The following is a 21033-nucleotide window of genomic DNA, read 5'->3' as shown; positions in this document are numbered from 1 at the left end:
TACTGTAATCGTACAGGTATGCAACGAGCTCTTCTTTGTTTTTCTTCTTCTTCTTCTACCACTGCTTGCATCACTTGGGAAGTACAGTGAGATACCTGATGCAGAGCTTTGCAACCTGCTCGTCCTTGGTTATGCTTGTCATAGAGACGGCGTTAGAACGATCTAACTCGCCCTGGCGATGGGAGGGGAAGCGCTTGAACCTTTGGCGAATTGTTGAAGCTGACTGGCTGAAGCTGTGCCCTCGTGGAGGGATAAACCTGGCCTTTACGAGGTAGCACTCTGCAATCATACTCCAAACTGCTGCAGGAGACGACGAGCTCCCATGTCGAACACGCACCAGCCCAACACCTCTTCTCACAAGGTTAACCCACCAGCGGCCATCCAGATACCTGGAAACGTCCCCCATTGGGGGGCCTTGGGCAGAGGGTGTTGTGCAGGAGCGCCACTCGTCGATGCCGCTCCCCAACCAAAGTCCACCAAAGCCCTGCGGTTCGAGGTAGGCGGACAAGGGAGGGGGTGGTCTCTTTGGCGTGCTGAGAAGCCGGGGGTGAGGAGGGGTAGAAGTGGTGCCCTGTACGATCGTGACGGGTCAGAAACAAGATCCATCCATAGGCGGGATGCACAGGCTGAATACCACATGGCAGGACGGGCCTCTTTGGACAGACCTTTGAGAGCTTTTGCCTGGAAGGCTTCGTTGTGAATCAAGGAGATGTAGGAGCTTTGGCTTGTCAGAGGTGCAATCAGCAATACCCTGACAGAGCGATGAGTACCTGTACTGCTTCCTTTGTAGCTTTCTGCATGCACTCTCCCTTGTCAGCTTTTCAAGGCACGTAATCATGCAGGGGCGTTGCTGATAGGACAGATGCTCCCGTGTGCATGTAAGTTTTAAGACACCTGGTGATCGCATTTGTCGCGAATTGCGACGGCAGTCTCAGCGCAAACGACAATGCCATGGCCGGCGCATTAACCAGGATTGGCCCGGGACGCAGCAGCTTTTGCCAGGGCCAATTCTAAGAGCCACATCAACCTTTCTCTGTGCGCGTCTGGCATGCGTGGGAGATGTGACCAGGCATCACAATGTGCTTGTTGGCCGCTGTATTTGTCTTTGTGTAGCATCGCTAGGGCCATCCGGCGCAAACAATAGTGTATCTTTTTGCCCAATACTTGTGCTTGCCTCGGTAGGAAATGCGGTCTAGCAGCAGTATGAAGTAGAAGGATGGAAGAAGGTTGAAAGACACGTTGCTTTTTCCTTTTGGCCTGATGTTGTTACGGCTATCGGTACGTACCGAAAATAAGGTGTGTGGTGGTTTAGCATCGCCATAATGGCTGCAGGCACCAGGGGTAAGGCAAGGCAAAGGAGACACGGCGGTAGTTAGTTACAAGAGATAAAAATAGTGAATGAAATACTAGCACTATCATTGACCTCCATTATCAAGGAAGTATTATCATCTCGTCTCTCAAGGGTCACTTTTCACGCATCCGCACGCAGGGACTGATCTGATTCGCTCCAAGTTACACAGGCCGTCCTGTCGCGTTACAATATTGAGACGCGGGTGAGCCATCCAAGACCCTGTGGCTGGGACTTCACCTATGAGATTGGCCTGTAGTGTTGCTCTGGGTCGCTCCTTGATAAATTGCGTTGAGACAAAACAATTTGTTTACCGTCAATCAGACATGGCGGGCTGAGACATCTGCATTGATGGCCACCTGCTTGTCCCGGCCACCAAACGCAGGGTTGTGTCTCTTCAATAGAGATGGCATCGGATAGCACGATTGTGCCCTGCATCTGCGGTATCTGTCATAGCAGTCTTTGAGCCTGGTCTATGATCTAACTGTTTCATCATATCAAGTTCTCTGAGCTGCCTTGGGTCGATCTGGCAGCTATGAAAGAAACACAGTTAGTACTGTAACCCCCCGCCTGTGACCTGCATAATCGGATCCAGCATGACTTTGCCGGTTCCGTAGGTGCCTCTCCTTGTTTGTGTCTTGCCTTTCTTTCGGCTTCCAAATGTTGCTACGCAAGACGCAGGTCCACTAACAAGTGCCATATCCTCCAGCCAGTCAGAGCCGCAAACGGCGAGATGTCAAGAAGTCTTTGAGTGCACTGTTTAAATCGCCACATGGAAACGCGCACTAGGAATACAACGAACCTGAGAATGGAGCCGACGTTGGCAACTAGCGACACGCCGTCGGACAGTCCGCTGGAAGCTTCTGAGCGTTTTGGCCCACCAGGGCAATGGCACGGTATGGGGACAGTGTGTTTTACCGCAGCCCGCGTATCAAAGAGCAGATGTTTCCGGCTCTTGGGCGGAGACGCTTTCGTGGCTTTGGCACTGAGGAAGACAGTAGATGCTCCATGAATGATGAACGGTGCAAGCTGCCGTATGCTCCGTGACCAAGCCGTGTAAAAGGCATAACTAGAAAGGTACTCTTTTTAACGGTATGCTGCGGCAAATAGTTGAAAATTTCGTAGCCCCAAGTAACCGGAATACATCTCCGCGGTCTGACAGAGCGGAGTCTTCTCGATGCTGCTTATAGTCGAAAGGCAAGATGAGAAGTAGCAAGCAACGTTATTGAGTTTGACAATTCTAGAAAGAATCATCTCGATAGCGGTTTGCTCTGCCGGGTTTGCTGTGTGCTAACAAAGCCGCAAATATCTTCTTTGACTCCTATAAAGCGAAATGCACGAGACCACATCCGAAGTATACCTGGCAGGTACATTGGGGGCCTTGTTGAGCTTGGAGATGCGCCACCAACATTCTAACAAGAACCGGCTTGTCTTTGTGGCGCCCATCCTCAAAGGACTGGCTCTTTTTTTCTCCCCTTGGGTTCCCGGTTTTTGCCAGGCGAGAGAGCCTTGGGCCAGTTGAATTGCCTGAGCCTATTCGCCGTCCTCAGCCAGACAAGGAACTTCCACCATGGCGCCACGCGCGTCTTGCTCGGTACACGCCCTGGAAGTCAAAGAACAAGCCATCAATGGCTTCGCTCAAATCTGGCACAGGCCACAGAGTTTCGCAGCAGGACGAGAGGGCTTTGGGGCTTCAATTGCTGAGAACGGCGGCAGGCAGCAAGTGAATAATAATACAACGCGTGCTCGTCGTTCCCTCCTGGCCTTTTCTTCCCTTCTTCTGTTTCTTCCACAGCGTTATTTACTCTTTCCGTTTGTTGTCGTCTGCGAAGTACACAGGAATTGATTGATTCATCGCCGTGTGATTTGATTGATTGGTTGTGTGTCTCGCTCCATCATCTTTGCGCTCCGTTGTCTAGAGATCTGACAATTTCCGGCATCTGTTTGGCCAATATTGCTGCAAAGTACCTCTTTTTCTTGGCTGTCTGATATATCCCTACCGCTGCTCCTCGTCCCCCATTGCCTCCCTTGCCTCTTGCTGTTTTATTGCAACTGCAGCAAAAGGAACATCTCGAGCGATAGCACAGCAACGCTTCCTTGAGCAGCAGCAGCAGCAGCGTCATCTCTGGTGCGACCCCTCTCCAACAAGAGCTCCGGCAGCGCCAGCAGAAGCAGCAGCAGCTACGAGCACTCGTACCATCTGGTTTCTCGTCCGTGTGGGTGGAATTTTGACCTTGTGGGCTGTTTCAGCGCCCTTTGAAGCCAGCTTGGCCAACCAACGGGCCCGAGATCGAGCAAGAGATCGCCTGTGGCCGCCAAAAAGGCAGCGCCCACATCGACGTCTCACACTCACACAGCAATACACACACGCCCCCCCTGGCTGGATCCTGGTCGATTATTCGACCTTGCCCTCGCCTAAGGTAACTAATCCCCGCGCGACCCGGTCCAGGCTGTGCAGACTCAACAGTGTGTGAGCAGAACAAGTGTGTGTCCAACAAAGAGGGCCAGTTAGCAAGCACCAGCTCGGACAAGGGAGAGAGAAAAAAAAAGCTCGCCCGCTTCGTCTGCCGCACGGCGTCCCGCGACTGACTCTTTTCTTCCATCACACATTCTTCCTCTTTCATCTCTTTTTTTCTCGTCACGGCTGCTACGGTTCTTCCCTTGCGCGTGTTTCGGACTATCGGCTGAGAGAGTTACGGTTGTTTTTGCCGGCGCCTAAAAGTAAGTTGCACGTTTCCAGACTGCCTCGTTGCATTTTTATTTTTTCTTGTTCGTGTGAAATTTTTCCCCTCTTGTCCGTGCCCCGGCTCGAATAGCGTGTGGTTTTGCGCGCGGAACGATGGATCGAAACTCGAATTGGACGTCGCCTCTGGAGCCGCGGCGACGCACTCGCCAATCTCGACATGGACCGAGGCCGAAGCAAGTGGTCAAGACTTATGCGCTTGGAGACCCGGCCGACTCGGCGACGCAATCGATCGATCAAGTCAATACCGTTACTGTACCGTGCTTGCGCCCTCACACTCGCAGCCGTGGCACATGCGGCGAAATGCGGCGTCGTATTTCCGCCTTGCGCCGTCGCCATTCGGCTGCCCCGAAGCCTCAACTGCTCTATCGCGTCCAAATCATGAGCGTCGCATCGGCCGACTCTTTTCGCAAAGCGTCATAATTCATCGTGGCCCTTGGATTTTCTCTTCCGGGAGCACTTCGGCGTCTCGCGGGGCGATGCACGATCTCCATCCGATTTCACCCCACTTCGCCGGGTCTACCATGTGATTGCGGCATCCGAAATATCAAGGACGATAATCGATACGAGAGAGTTCGGAAGGGTGTTGCGAATCATGGCGAGCCGATGGATGTGGTTACTTGTTGGGTTTATTCGAGTCTGTCGACGTCAATGTCGCCGAGAAAATTAAATTGGCCGAGGCTGCAGATTGATGTTGTGGATGTTGGCTGCTCGTGCTCCGAACAGCTGCATTGCAATTTCGTGCCCAACAGATACCGCCAGCGCATCGAGAGTCCCTTATCTCGGATCGCGGAGAAACGAATATTTCGGCATTGGTAGACTGAAGCGTTGTCCTCGACTGGACGGATATTCTCGAGTGTGGAGTGTGTTAGCATGCGATTGGTGCCTTGGCCGTTTGTCACCACCAAATCGGTCTTCCATTACGAGCGCAAATGCTTTCCAGGATGGCTTGATGGCTAAAAACACGGTCAATCTCACAAATTGATGGATATGGAACATGGCCTGCGCTACACCTGGTGTATACCCGCCTGGAATACTCCGACTATACCTTCTTCTATGACTACACGAACATACAACCATTGAGGCTTTGCGGCGCACCTGAACCTGAAGTTTAAAGCCAATAGATACGCACTGCCGAAACCTTGACGATCAATATTTGCATCAATATCTGGACCATTCGGAGAAAAAGACGAGAAAGCTGAAAGAGGGCTTACTGGGAATGTGCCGCTTCGTTGGTTTAGGCATCTCGGCAGGCATTTTGCGCATCACACGGGGTCGGGGCCTTTTTGTTGTCATTACACATTGCACAGCCAGCTGCTAGAATCTTGGACCTACATCATTGAATGCTAACCGCTATATCTAGGTTCTTCTTGATTTCGAGAGCGTTCCAACTGTTTTACCACACTCCTTTAGGATTTTCGGTAGAACATACGATCGGTCCACGATATCATCTTTCGACTCCATCTTAAAGAAAGTCATTATCCGCCTCAAGCATCGCATTTGTCCCCTTGCCATCTTGAACGCGGCGTGACGGCGTATTGAGAATCTCTTATTCATACGGACACATTTTTTTCCTTTGGAATCCCTTTAGTAAGACTGTACATCGGTCTTCTATTGCTTCGTTGTCGATCTTCGCATTCGATTCGAACGTCACCTCCATTTCGCTTCTATTTAGGTTAGTGGCTGCCTGTGCTTGCATGATAATACGGTGCATAGTGTTGACTGTTTGCATTCGTGTAGTCTTTGAGCATTCTTCGGCAAGGAACGAAAGCCTGAAAGCCTGTTTATAATCGAGCTTGAAGCAGATTACATTTTGGTTTCCTAAAAGCATAAAGTAATTGGTACGTCTTCAATTTCTTTCCCTTATGCTCCATCATGATCCCGCGAGCTAGGTGAATACGTTCTTAGGCTTGAACGTGACCATCGTGAGCCAAGTGGTCTCGCCTCCTACTCTTTTACAAAACCCTCTTGCCGAGGCTGAAGTTCTTTCCGCCTTGTGCATGTACATCTACACGCACCCACAAATCACCGAGCTAAGTCGCCGGTGGCGCTCGTCTCAGATCGAGTGTACAAGATAATGAGTCAAGGCGAAATAGCATTTAAGCTTGCACGCCATAGGACACATTGCTCTATCCATCTTCCTCTTATTTCTAGAAACAGTCTGCTGCAAAATCTCTTTATAGACCGTTGTGCTGATGAGACGCTGTAGACTAGTATGGATTTGAACTCCTCCTTTCCTGGTGCTCCGTCTAACGGCATCTCTGCTGCCAGTCCAATGGCTTTTCAAAACGGAACCCCTCCCGCCACCGACATGTCGGCTGTGCCTCCTCCCGCCGGTCCTACTCAGGATCAGGCCAAGACCACCCTTTGGTAAGATATAACCCCAGCCATTGAGAATGCAACGAGTCATGTGTGACTAACAAGAGGGATAGGATGGGAGAGCTCGAACCATGGATGGACGAGAACTTTATCAAGGGCGTTTTCCTTTCTTCCGCCGGCGAAACTGTCAACGTCAAGGTGATTCGCGACAAGAACTCTGGGTAAGCTAGGTCTCTATTGCTTGTTGTCCTTCGTCCCTCTAGCACAAGGGAAAGAAATGAATTACAACAAGTGACCTAAATCATATGATATGCATGACCACTTGACTGACTCTGCTCTCCCCTCCCAGAAACGCTGGATACTGCTTCGTTGAGTTCGCAACTCCCGACGCCGCTACCAAGGCGCTTGGCCTCAACGGAACGCCTGTGCCTAACAGCTCGCGCCAATTCAAGCTGAACTGGGCGTCTGGCGGCGGTCTGGTTGACCGACGGTAAGTCCGTCTGATGCTTGTTTTTGTTTGAAATTCTGCAGTGCTCAGCCTTGCCCTGCCTTTTCTCGCCCCCTTGCACAAGTACTTGTGCTTGTACCTCCCCCACCACAGCTTCTCATGTACCTCTCCGCTACATGCGTATTTTTGCGGCAGTAACCGTGGCGCCTCGGATTTACCTTTTCACCACCTTCAGGCACAGTTTCGATCTGCCGCTTCTGCCTTGCCTCGTTTTTGTTTCTCTCCCTGTTACAGCTTCCTCCATTGCACTTTTGCCTTTTGCCACCTAATTTTTTTCCTCTTGACGCTTTTCTTGCCTTGAAATTTTAATCACCACTCGCTCCTGCTGAATATCTGGTTTCTAATGTCTACCAACGATAGCGACGATCGCGGTCCCGAGTACAGTATCTTCGTCGGTGATCTCGGCCCCGAGGTCAACGAGTATGTCCTGGTCTCTCTCTTCCAGGCTCGCTTCCCTTCGTGCAAGTCGGCCAAGATCATGACGGACGCCATGTCGGGTCAGAGCCGCGGCTACGGCTTCGTGCGCTTCTCCGATGAAAACGACCAACAGCGTGCTCTCGTCGAAATGCAGGGAGTCTACTGCGGCAACCGTCCTATGAGGATCTCGACTGCCACTCCCAAGAATCGGTAAGTTACACCCGCCCAAAACTTTTTGTGCACGCATTTTGGCCAGCCCACCTTCTCTCCTTTGCCGCAACTCTTCACTTATACCTACACACGCTCGACAACCCCTCCGTCCTCTAGTTAAAACTGAGAATACCCGACTCTAACATGACCATCTCGTATTACAGCGGCAATCACGGCTTTGGTCACGGACACCAGGGCGGTCCGATGATGGGCGGCGGTATGCCTCAACAGCAAATGTGGGGAGGAGTCCAAGGATTTCCCTACGGCGGCAATGCCGGTGCTGGTGGCGGTTTCAACCCAGCTACTCAGATGAACCAGTTCACCGACCCCAACAACACAACTGTTTTCGTCGGCGGCCTCTCAGGCTATGTCACGGAGGATGAGCTTCGATCTTTCTTCCAGGGATTCGGAGAAATCACCTACGTCAAGATCCCTCCTGGCAAGGGCTGCGGCTTCGTCCAGTTTGTCCACCGCCATGCCGCCGAGATGGCCATCAACCAGATGCAGGGCTACCCCATTGGCAACTCTCGAGTGCGACTCAGCTGGGGCCGATCTCAGAACAACTCTGGAGTCGGCACCCCCTACCGCCCTGCTCCTCCTCCGCCTCACTACATGGGCATGCCTGGTCCTGCCCACGGTGGCCCCGGCCCTAACCCATATGGTGGCCCTCACCACTTTGGCGGTCCTGCTCCGGGCCCCCAAGGCCCCTCAGGACCCCCAGGTCCCGCCGTCCCCCCTCAGGTAGGAAATGAACATTGAAAGACTCGCATTGAGAGATAGACTACAGAGAGGCTGACCGCTGATTTTGCGTAGTAAAGTTTGAAGAGACGGCCGGACACTATTGAGACGGCTGGTCGCTCTGACCAGCCTCGGGGATCTGGACAAGGTTTTGTCGACTCTCATTTGATGCTCTCCTTTCTTCTTATTCACAGCCGATTGATGGGCTGACCTGGGGCAACATTGGGGCGTTGGACTGATTTGCGTCGTTCGGGCACGTCGTCTTTTGTCATTTTTTCTCACGTTGAAATTACCATTGCTCTGCGCTTTGACACGACACTATGCACCCCCCATTTTCTTGAGTCTCAAATCACGACCGGCGTTGGAGATTTCAGTTCTCTGGGGAACTGTCACCAGTCAAATTTGATTACGTGCTTGATTTTATGATTCCCCTAACAAAAATTGATGCCGTGCTTTGTTTGCGTGTGATTGCCTCATACTTTTGTGATGTGTGCATTTATCTGTTGTGCTGTTTCTTTCCTATACTTTATTTTCTTTTCTCCGTCGACTTTTCCTTACTTTCGATAATGTTTTTCCTTTGTCCATGAAAAGCCAGACTTCGCGCATAGCGGCAACAGAAATTCTCGTCAGGAAGAATTTGCGCTGGTCATAAAACGATTTGCTATTATAAAAGTATGCCTGGAGCTGGATTTCGCTTTCCTTGTTTTCTTTTTTTCCTTGTGTACTTTTATCTCTTGTTTTCCCATGTCTCGAATCCTCTGTATCTCCTTCTCTTTCTTTGTACTTCTTGGATTTCTTTTCCAGTCGTTACCGTTCGTTTGCCTGTCGCGTTGGACTTGGGGCAGCGGCGGATGTTCAATCATTACTGGAGTTTCCTTGGGTGTCTCTTCTCTTCTTTCCGTATTTCTTTTTCCTGTGTACCTCCATCACTCGTTAGGCAACTTGGAGTTTTTCCTCGTTCCGGCGCATGGAGTTTTGATTCGTCGCTAAAGCCTTTTTTGCAAGTAGCAGCCGTGGGCGCATCCAGCGAGCTGTCAAGATTGTGTATGGCAAGGGGACTGGCATATATAGCTGCTCTATTACAGATAGAGAAGAATATATCGGCGCATTTAGATGGGGATGTTGTTTGGCTTGCCTTTGTTGAACTCGTGCGTGGCTGTTTGTGGCTGTTGTATGTTGCTTAGAGTCGTAATTTACACGTGCCGACTGATGTTAAAAGAGTGTTTTTTCATCTGGGGGACTTTTGCGACAATCCGTGCCGAAATTCCGTTGCTACGACACTATCACGGGTTATGCTACTCTTCCTAGCCAGAACTATGGATTGAGGCCAAGACTAGTTGATCTAGGGCCAATCACAAATTGGTGCATTTGTCGGCGAGGAGTCACTGTCCGTCCCACTTATAGCTGCATCCTTTGCGCCAAACTTGCCGACGAATAATGGTTCAGCAGCAATGGAGTATTAGGTATTAGATGATCTATATAAAATCGTACTAGAACCCATAGCATACATAATATACAATTGATGAGCATGTTTTTACGACGACTTCGTGTGATCAGTAAAACTCAAGATATTCTATTTCGAGTCCAGCGAAGAAGATACACAGCCATGCCAGCAGCCACGCCAGGAACTTTCCGTGTCGAGCCTGCTCGAGAGGAGGACATGCCGCGGTGTATGCAGCTCATCCTCAATGCTTTTGGGCCGTTTCCTAATTTCGACATTATTGGAGGAGGGCCTGATTCGGAGGAGACAAGGAGGCTGAATGCGGAGCGACACTTGCGCGGTTACAAGGAGCATCTTGAAAAATACCCTTCAGTGTCGCCTGGTGTTAAGTGCGTGTATACTGATCCTGCTACCGGAGAGGAAAAGATTGTTGGGTTCGCAGAGTGGTTCGTCTGGGATCGCGAGAGGACTGAGGAGGAGTACATGGTGGAAAACTACATTTTGCGCATGGAGTGGGTGGAGGATCCGGCGAAGAGGAAGCTTGTCCTGGATACGATGGAGCCGGAGATTGCTCTACGGAGAAGGATCATGAAGGGAAGGCCGTTTGCGCTGCTGTGCTACATGTGCGTGGATCCGGAGTATAGGAGACGGGGGGCGGCGACGATGTGTGTGCGGTACGGGATGGAGAGGTGTGCGGAGTTGGGGATTCCGGCGTATTTGGAGGCGAGTGAGGAGGGGATGAAGACGTATAAGACGTTGGGGTGGGAGGTGTATGAGGGGCATGGGGAGGAGTTGATGTTTCCGCCGATGATTTGGTGGCCGCCGAATGAGAAGGAGGAGGGGATTTGATCTGCTTCAAAGGGAGTTTTGTACGATGTAGAGTTGTTCTTAGACGGAGCATAGCGAGTTGCTGAATGGGATTTCGTTGGGTTGACGAGGGTACGGGTTCAATCATGGACGTCTTTGTGTATAATACCAATAGCTTTGGTGGATGTTTGGGGTTTTCGTTTGCGCAGGCTTCGATGTTTGATTGGAGATGTGTATCGAACTGTCAGGACAAAAGACACGTTAGTTATAGACACAAAAAAAAGTAGATAGCTGAGGCAAACATACAACATTGTTCTTTGGATTCTTTGAAAAGACCGCCGCTTGCAGGATTTGTGTGGTATTACGAATGGAAACTGATTCAGCTGCCACTGTTTTCGCTTCCTATGTTGAAAGATCTTCTGATTCGGTGCTAAAAGCATTAAGCAAACAGATCGATCTTCGTGGTGAATTCGACATTGTACTCTGGCATTTAGGTTGGACTGTTTGTCGTAGAAGATAATTCGTGCAGGAGTGCTGTGACCTTTGAGAAGATCGATATAGAGGATTGGTGGAAGAATTGGGGATTTCTAGGCGAACAACATCTGCAAGAAACTATGTCAGTAACTTGACCGTAAACTGCGACGAAGGGGGTGATATCGACGACTTGAACAGATAACTGAAGGCACTGCTAAGCCCTGGACTCGGAGGCAATTCAATTACCAAAAAAATAGCTAGTATGATCGTATTCCGATTGAACACCATCTGATAAATCCCAATTGTCAACAGATTTTCTTTTCCCTCAGCGAGACGGTTTCGGCCACGATGACTACGTGAAAATTGATACAATGCTTCAGGATACTTTCCTTTCGTAAATGGGTAGTGTTGGTTCGAAGCGAATTTGATGGTAAGCTATCGCAACCGCAATTGCTGCACACTGTGCAGAGAAGAAACTGTAACGAAGTTCAAACTTATCTTCAGTATCTCTGGAGGCGCAGACAGCTCTTGGGAAGAGTCAGTGCCGTTTTGAAGTCCACGAATGGTTCGCTACTTTGAAATGCGGATAATGATGTGTGCTTTCGCTTGAGAAATTGCCAATGTTCCAATGCTTGTATGGCAGGCTTTGGAGAACGATCTTCCTGGAGCAGAAGATTAACAGCAAGAGTTCAAACAGACACCTAAAACTCCCAAGTATCTGTATCTAGTGTTTTTCTGATACACATCTTTTATAGAGAATGCTCTCAACGTCGAAATGTTCGAGTGTATCGCTCATGGGTACGGGCGGGAGGAACGTCGGGGTGTGTTCTCAAACGCTTCGCTGCTGACAGCAGGGAAAATCTTGGATGTCAATATGTTGATGCTTGTGTCGATCTTCGCTATTGCTTAGTCGGCTTTCAGTTATTTTTGCAAATGGTCGGACACTATTGGCAACAGCAAAAGAAAATTAGATCTGGATGAGAAGTTGAGGAAAGTAGAGCTCAGCTCTCCGGGAATTCTTACCCCTTCTTCTTCGCCGCAAGCTTCCGTACAGATATCTTGGAGGACAGACACTGGAGTTATTCCCCAAGTAGACTCACAGACTATACTAAGACTGAAGTCAGACATTCTCAGTAGAGTTGTGCAATTGTTGCGATCGAGCCTGGTGTCGAGATGAGGAATCTAATTTGCGAGGGCATCGTACGATATTGTCCTCGGGCTTTCGTAGGCAGTAGCCGACTTTTTCTCTTCTTCTTTGTTAATAACCAAGATAGAGGGGCCAAAATCAAAAGAACGTGCTTTGTCAATTTGCTCAGTAGCTGGGGTTCTGGTGGTTCTGGTGGTTCTGGGGAAGTAGGGAGAAGAGGTCCAACCTAAATCTTTGTATTTGCTCTCAGATGCCACTAGATAGCCACAGTAACAGGTTCAGACTTACGTAGAATCGGAAGAATTGGTTTCTGTGGTCTCAAATACGAGCCGAAGTTTGTGTCTGTAGAGACTGCCGTCTGTTCGAGTTACCCAAGCAGGCAGCCGGACGAAAGAGAATAGAGGCTGCGTGTACGCACATTTTTTGGACATCCTGCACAACGCTGGACTACCTGTTTCCCATCAGGTATGCCCAAAACTAGAAAAGCTCACCGAAAGAATTTTAAGCAATGTGCTTCAAGCTGTCATTACCGTGCTGCTGAATGAATTTCAGGCGGTATATGCCTTCTGCGTCTCGCCAAGCTTGTATGCCGTCTTTTTGGTCCCTGGTAGCCAGGACGGGCAGCGACATGCCGAAAGTGAATCATCGAAGAGAAGAATTTTTGACTCACCTAATAGAAAGTAGAACGATAATTTATGAACAATTGATGGATTGAGCAACTTGCAGTATCTCTACGTCCCAAAATCGGCGAGTGACAGCTTAGCTCTTGGTAGCCTCCAGTGTCTCGATTTGCGTCGACGTGCAACACAAAGGTCATACTACGCGGTAATCTCCAAGCCACATATCAAACAGCAGCAGAGGTTACTAGAACACTGGGCATTTGTACAAGTGAATCATCGTATAGAAAGAAGAGTAATGTCTGATCTGCTGAATTATGCCTCTAAATACAGCCAAGTTCTAGAACATAGTTCATCAGCAATTACGAGACGGCACTGGGAACACAACCACAAGGGCTTCAAGAGCGTCCATCGCCACACAGAATATCAACTCGACCTACACCCAAACTCACCACAACACAAGCACTACCTAGTTCTTCCTCCTTACCCTCTGAGCTCTTCATCCCCAGCCACCGCAGCCAAACACCAAACCAAAAGTCCCCGAGGGTGGTCCACTTTCATCTGATCTATGAGAAAAGCAGCGAGCCAATGAGAAAAATAGAGGCAGTTGGCAGCTTTTTCGAAAATCATTTTCACAATCAGTAGCCCACAAATGTTCCTAAAATGGAATATGAGGGAGATGCAAATGTACCCAAGTACCTCCTTTGAGGGTGTCGTGGTAGGTGTTTGGGTATGGGGTTGGAGGAATTGGGGGAGGCATACGAGGCCTTGTTGATGTTGTGATATTTGGGTTGGAGAATGTAGTCGAGATTTCAAATCTCTGGACAGAAGAGTAGCTGCTCGCTACATGGCTAATTTCTCAGTTCGAAAATGCTAGCTAGTATGTGTAGCGAATCTAGACTATCCTGTTGTCAAGCGAAAGAGTTTTCGTAGCTACCTGTACCAGAAAATTGCATGTTATCGCCTGCCTGTCTCTAGCTGCTACGTTGGAGAAGTCGCCTAGACTCCATCCAAACTGTCTAGGAGAGCCCAAAGACTCTTCCATGGTTAAAGAACAATGACTGAATTATGAAGGTTATTCGGGGGTGGATTTGGCGCTTGCTCCCTGATCCAAGGAGTGGTTGTTTTGCTACATCTGATCCAAGATCCGAGCCCATACGGGCAAATGCTTCTACCGTAGGAACTCAACGTGGAGAAGAAATTGTGTAACATTGAACGAAGAGAGTATTCATATCAACTAAATGGATAGAACACCCGGCCTGATTCCTCCCAACCATCTAATGCGACCGATCCAACAGCCTCCTGTCTTGCCATTTCCACTCCATGCTTGTCCAAGCCAGACTCTTAGTGAAGATAACGCTCCGTCACTTTGTCGATCTCAAAGAAGCTCTCAAAATGGTCCATTCGAAGTAAGGGTGGGTAATGGAAAGATAGTCGCTTCCCGGCTTCTAGGTAGATACCGTGTGCTCATGTACGACGGTCAAGAGTTCGGTAGGGGTATCGACTAAATGGCATCTACAAACGATTAGAAAAATCCGCGGGAGTATCTTGAGGGACAATACCTGTAAACATCACCGGCACATAGAAATTGGTGTCGAGAGACGCCGTTTGTAACCAAGAACCAGACAATAAAAGAAGCCACACCTTTCCATGGCGAATCGCTTCAGCCGCAACTAAAAAAAAAGAGCGAGGCATAGTCAGTAATGGATAACTAAAAAGGCTTCCTGCGGGTTTGCCTGTGATGTTGAGTAGTCCTCGATGCGACGGGAAACGATTGAAGCCATTTTGCTGTGGTACCACGGCTTCTAGGCAAATTCCTTGGGTAACCCTATGGCATCCTTGTGGGCAAGGAAACCCTGGAATGAGCATTTCTGGAAAAGAAGAGCGTTGTCTACCTAGGCAGTATTGTCCGAAGAGCCAGACGGGCAAAGTAAAGTGGTGGCATTTGAGCCATAGTAAAATCCCCATATGCAATGGTAACGCACTTAGCCGAGACACTTTGCAGTTACCAGCTTCTCTGAGCAGTCAATATTAAATCTCGTTCATAGATGGATGGAAATGCTTTTACTTCCGATTTCCATGCATTCGTCATCAGTCTTTCTCAATACCAACTGCTATTTCTCTGGCAAACTTCAACGCCGCCTTTGGAGAACCCGACGCTCCAGGGTAATACAGCCCAATGTTCAAACTACTGTCGTCAGGCTATAGGTATGGAACCTTGGAGTACCGAATGCTCGTGGTCATTTTTTGAGGCTGGAAAGATGCTAATTCCCCTGATATTCCAGTGTCACGAAGGCGAGTAGGCGAATACCGACACTCGATTCTCCGAACCAATCCCATAGCGAAGCTGAAGCGTACTCTCCCAACACTCGATTTTTCTTAGGCATTCATTTCTTTCCATATTCCGTGAGCAATGCTTTACGTGTCGATGGGCATTTGAAGATTCAAAGGAGAGACGAGGAACTTGTAGGCAGACAATTGCTCGCAGCGCGACACTTGTAGGACATAGGCAGAGAAAGATTGAGGATATCCTCGTATTTGATTTTTTATATTTTCAAATTTAAGCAGTGTTTTGTTCCCAATCTGTGGTTCTGATGCTCTGTGTATTTCTTGCGACGAAAATTCCATCGCAAGCTACATTGTATCCATCCTGAAAATCTGACGACATTATGATTCTGTCCAATCCAGCTCCCCTTGACTGAGCTCTTCTTTGGTGGCTCAGTATTTGGAAGACATGGCCAAGAGGAGACAGCGAATAGGACAGTTCCATTGTCTGGTGATTTTCCTCTTGGGTTTCGAATCTGGATTGAGGGTAACCCGACAACCCGAGTAGGAGTTTCGCGCCACCCCATTCGAAGCACAGCAATATCCTCTTTTCTTGAGGAAGCCTCCATTTAGCTCGATCGATTACCGTTGGAGATCTAGATTGTGGAGAGAACTAGCAGGGATATACCCTTGGAGAGTTATGGGTCGGGAATAGACTACAATCATTCGTATTTGCCCAACGTGATGAGACTGCGACGGAACGTCTGACACAAAATACTACCATAGAATCAGAGATCTTTTTTCCTGTGAACTGAATCTACCCCTATCTGCCCGTTGATTGATACAGCAATTCTGTAGGGGGACTTTGCCGTTTCTCAAGATGTCTCGGTCGCATGAATATAGTGGTTTTGAGGATCACTCCAACATGCTACCATACGAGAGAAAAAAAAGGGGTAAACCAAGTAAGAGTCTTTTCCCAGTATTGATAGAAATATTTTCAGTATGGGTGGTAATGAAATACACATTTGGACATTGAATCTCTACACTGGGAACTGGGAATAGCTTCACCCGCAAAAGAGCATCGTAGCAGTGCAGTGCACACTCGCTCCAGGAGGTCTCTACAGCGGCCACCATACTACAGAATCAAACGATATATCAAATTCAACAACTGCACAATTATGAATTCTAGATAGATGGCACACATGAACATAATATCAAAACTGCATTACTGTCTATTGCTCTACACATCTACAGCATCCTGAACTCTCGATATCAACTCGTACCCAATATCACCACGCCCATTGATGGCCCCCCATCTCCTCGACTGCAGCCTCACCTCCCACTACACCAATCCCCCCTATGCCACCCCCCAATTCTCGAGGGTAGGCAACAGCATCACAACGCAACGGGCTTCAGCTTCAATTCACTTTCTCGCTTGCCTACGGAGCCTCATCTCCTGAGTGCCCCTTTCCTCCTCGAGATCTGCCAATGATCAATCGAGGAGGCCCCCCCGAATTTCACTTCTGCATGACCTGATACCCGTTGCCCCATATACAAAATCTCCGGTCACGCGTTTGTTCTCTCGTTGCCTACGTGACAGCAGTGATCCTGAATTCTCATAGGCCAGAGCGAGCTGCAGGTGTTGATTTTCCATTTCTCACTTTTGGCCTGCACCTGACAGCCAGATCAGTAGGCTCCACTCCTCCGTTTTCCACAACTACTTGAAGCTCGTCTTCTCCCGCTCTCTCTTCTTTTTTCTTTTCCTCCTTTCTTCATCCCGGATTTCAGGTAAGTCCCCAGGTAAGTCATTTCCTTTGTCTTTTCCTTCTTTTTTTCATAACCGTTTTGGAGACCACTGACTACTAACTTCCTCTTCCCATCTTGCTTTGGTTATGCAGATGGGAAGAGGAAACAGGGAGCAGCTTTTCTTTTTTCCAATTTTTGACCAATGGGAAAATGATTAGAAAAGGGTTCTTCGTAATGAGCTCTGACTGTTCTGCAGGATGAGCTCTACCTTTGACGACACCTTTGATATGATCCCGCGCTTTCTTTTTTACTTTTTTTTTTTTCCCTCTCTCTCTTTTCCTCCTCCTCCTCCTCCTCCCTCTCCCTTCTTTGTTTCTTTCTTTCTTTCTTCTTTGTCGCTCCCCTCTTTTTTGGACCACTATCTCTATCTTCAATTCCAATTTCAATTCCAATTCCAGTCCCAGTTCCAATTCTGTTTGTCTGCTCCAACTTCGCTCTGCAAGTTTGACTGCCACCTCCCACTTCCACCTCCGCCTCCCACCTCTATCTTCCATCTTCCACTTCCATCTTCCATCTCTACCTTCCACCTCTACCTTCCATCATCCATCATCCACGTCTCTATCATAAGTCCCATTTTCCAATTTCGACTTCCACTTCCCCAGTGACCTTTGATTCCTTCTTCTCCCGTATTTCAATTTCATCTTTCAGGTATGTTTTCAATTTTCCTACCGTCTCACTTTTCTTCTCTCCACCCAACTTCCCAATGATGACAAAAGGGTTCTTTTCCAGCTGCCTGTCAGCAAATGGAATCAAATACTCTGTCTGAGGGACAGTTCAACTTTCAGTTGTTCTGGTTGCGGTCGGGGGTTTCTAGATTTTCTTCCTATCTTCCTCTTTTCTTCTTTTCTCCCGCTTTGCGATTCTTTTTTCCCCTTCCTCCTCTTGCTCTTGTACCAATCATTCTTCCTCTTCCCCTCCCATTTGCTTCCTCTACTTCTTGCTTTCTGTTTTCTTTTCGTAGCACACACACACACATCGAGTGATGACCAGGGTTCTAGTTCCGACTGCACGTCAGTTATGGAATGAAAATATTGTCTGACACTGATTGAAGCACTCTAGCCTCTCGCTTCTGTTGCTCCTTCTTTATTGTGTCTGTGGGTGCTGAAGAGACAAACGGAGCAAGATCTTGTTCGTCTCCAGTCCCGATTTTCCCGATTTTCCTCCTTCTTCTCTTTTTTCTTCCATCTTTCTGTTCACTTTCCACTGTATCTCTTTTTCCCAACTCAGTCCAACACACACACACACACGCATGGCGTGATGTCTTAGGGTTCCATATTCCAACTGCAGGTCAGTAATGGAGTAAAAATACGGAGTCTGACATTGATCGATCCATCGGGTCTTTCTTTTTTGTGCTTGTGTGTGTGTCAAGAACACATTCGCATTCCCTCCACCCTCAATTTCCCACATCACTTGTTTTTGTTTTTTGCTTTTTTCTTTCTTTCTGTTGACTCTTCCTTCCTATCCCCCCACCACGTTTCGCTTCAACCCACACACTGATCACATGGAGTGATGACTATGGGTTCCGTTCCCAGCTGCGAGTCAGCAATGGGAAAAAACTATTTGAGTCTGACGCTGATTGAATCACTCTGGCCTCTCGCTTGTTGGCGATTCTTTCTTCTTTGTGCCAGTGTCTGCTGGAAGAAGCACATCTGAAATTCCTACACCTCCTCACTTTTCTTCCTTGCTTTTTCTCTTCGCCTTCTCTTTCTCATCTTCGCTCTTCTTTTTGCCTTTTCTCTCTTCAACACATACACACTCAGGATGATGACTTAGGGTTCGTTCCAGCTCCAAAGGCAATGGAATCAAAAATTTCAGTCTGACGCCGAAATTGATTCACTCTAGCCTCTCGCTTCAGCTGTTTCTTTTTCACTTGTGCTCTGTGTGTTTGAAGAAGAGAAAGTTCTCTGCACTTCTGTTCGGTCTGGGGGGTCCTCTTTTCTCTTTGCGTTTCCTTTTCCCAACACATACACACTCAGGATGATGACATAGGGTTCGTTCCGGCTGCAAGTCAGCGATGGAATAAAAGTTTTCAGTCTGACGTCGAAATTGATTCACTCTAGCCTCTCGCTTCAGCTGTTTCTCTTTCACCTGTGCTCTGTGTGTTGGAAAGGCCACACAAAGACCATTCCATGTTTTCCTGTCGGCCATTGATGAAAACACTTGGTCTGGCTTCAGTTCTCTGTTCCTTTCGGAGTCGCAATGATGAGTCAGTCCCGTAGTCTTTCGCGTTTGTTCGAAGCAGACCATGAAAGAAAAATTCAACTCTGAGCGACTCTACTAACCGATCCTCCTCCCCTTCTTTTGTATACTCACTGACTTGTCTTTATTAGAAACCCCCCCTTTTTGACCTATCCTCCTCCCCTCCCCTCCCTTTCTTTTGTCTACTCACTGACTTGTCTTTCGTAGGAGCTCTCCTCTTCTTTTGACCTATCCTCCCCCCCCTCCTCCCCTCCTCTTCTTTTGTATACTCACTGACTTGTCTTTAGTGGAAGCTCCTCCCATCTTTTGACCTATCCTCCTCCCCTCCCCTCCCCTCCCCCCTTCTTTTGTATACTCACTGACTTGTCTTTAGTAGGAACTCTTCCCTTCTTTTGTACACTCACTAACTTTTGTTTAGCAGGCATTCCTTTCTCTCCCTTGTACTGGGCACTCATAGTAAGTCTTTTGCTTTCCTACTTCTTCTTTTTTCCCTTATGGAGTGATTAGAAAGCAATGTACAACAGTACAATTACGATACCAATGAGTGCCAAAATTGCCAGGGTTCTTCTGACCATGATTGTCTTGATTCCATTTTCTGACTTTATCTGTCTTGTTCTGATGGCTAATCTCTTTTCTGAAACAGGGCTCGTCAAATGCGGTTTTTTATTTCGAATTCTGGTGCGCTCTTCTCCCCCACCCCAGCTCCTCGCTCCTATCCTCCCACCACTTTTCACGTATGGAATGATTACATTCCTCAAGCACGATCACAAAGTGAGTGCTCTTTGAGCAACACTTCAACGTGTTGAACTTGTTATGACCATACGAACTCCCTCCCATTTCTTTTTTCCTTTTCCTTGACTTTTACCCTTTGGATCTGTCTGCTGGCCACTCTTCTGGACTGGGGCTCCTGAATTCAAGTTCTGTCTTCTTTCGCCACATTACTTTCTGGTAAGTCACTTTTGTTTTCTATGTCATGGGATGATTACAAACACGAACACAACTTCAAATGAGTGCACTGCAAGGCAGTGAAACCTAGGTTCTTCTGACCATGATTTCCTCAATCCTCTTTTCTCAGTTCTCTCTTGATGATCTCTATACTAACCACTTTCTCTGACAGAGCTCTAAACAATTGCCTCTCTCAATCATTTACGGTCGGTTTCTCTCCCCTTTCCTCGATATGGGATGATTACAATCAAGAACACAATATAGGATGGTGACACGAGGGTTCTTCTGACCAGAAAAGTTTCTCCATGAAATTTTCTGACTTGATCTTCTTTTCTTGATCGCTGACCTCTTTTCTGCGTTAGGAGTTTACAGAAGCCATCACCATTCAAAGTCCGCCCTTCAAGTGAATCATCTCAGTGAGTATTCCTTTCTCTTTTTTTCCACAACCATGGCATGATGACAACCAAAACCACGACATCAAAATGAGTGCAGGAAGGGGACTCTGACCATAACTTTTCTCAATGGCATTGCTAGACGTGAACTTCAAGTTACCGATTACTGACTACTTCTCTTCGATAGGGCACATGGAATTGAGGTGGTGGAAACATGTAGAGTAGATATTGCAAAAGAACATTCAAAACAACTTTCTTCTTGTGCCTCAATCTCGTGTGACATTTGCCCTAGAGTTGTAGAGAGGAGATTTACCTCTGCGTGTATCCATAAGAGCAGAAATATGGCTGGTCTGTATTGTAATCTAAAGCAAAATCTTCTCTGGCGGAATTTTATCCGGAAATTCAGCCTTGTTTTTGAAGTTCAGCCTTGCTTTCGATATGAACAGTGAAAGTCGTCTCTGATCTGGACGCAAAACTTTGTTATAGCGTAGATTCTCGATCTCTCGTTGTACTCAGACGGGATCGCAGCAAATAATTGATAAAGGTAATGCATATATTTTCCAAACTTCGTTTGAGCAGCAGACGAAAACTGACAGTCTCTGCTATTCACGCGTGAAAGTGAAGACGAACGAGCAATAGGTCGCGATCTCTCAGCCT

General features: G+C 48.0%; 2 protein-coding genes across 2 annotated transcripts; both read left to right on the top strand.

The window, feature by feature from the left end:
• Window positions 1-6306: 6306 nt before the first annotated feature.
• On the top strand, window positions 6307-8304 carry T069G_10521 (RNA recognition motif domain-containing protein; the record flags this gene model as incomplete). The annotated part of the gene is made up of 5 exons (XM_056177731.1): window positions 6307-6461; window positions 6524-6631; window positions 6760-6900; window positions 7279-7545; window positions 7710-8304. The coding sequence occupies 5 exons, from the start codon at window positions 6307-6309 to the stop codon at window positions 8302-8304; spliced, it is 1266 nt and encodes a 421-aa protein (XP_056024021.1).
• Window positions 8305-9889: 1585 nt separating this feature from the next.
• On the top strand, window positions 9890-10573 carry T069G_10520 (acetyltransferase (GNAT) family domain-containing protein; the record flags this gene model as incomplete). Its single annotated transcript, XM_056177730.1, has 1 exon — window positions 9890-10573. The coding sequence occupies one exon, from the start codon at window positions 9890-9892 to the stop codon at window positions 10571-10573; it is 684 nt and encodes a 227-aa protein (XP_056024020.1).
• Window positions 10574-21033: the final 10460 nt, after the last annotated feature.

The sequence above is a fragment of the Trichoderma breve genome, assembly GCF_028502605.1.
Source record: "Trichoderma breve strain T069 chromosome 7 map unlocalized scaffold00007, whole genome shotgun sequence".
Lineage (NCBI taxonomy): Eukaryota > Fungi > Ascomycota > Sordariomycetes > Hypocreales > Hypocreaceae > Trichoderma > Trichoderma breve.
Note: the sequence above shows the minus strand (reverse complement) of the source record. Positions and strands in the feature narration are given on the sequence as shown.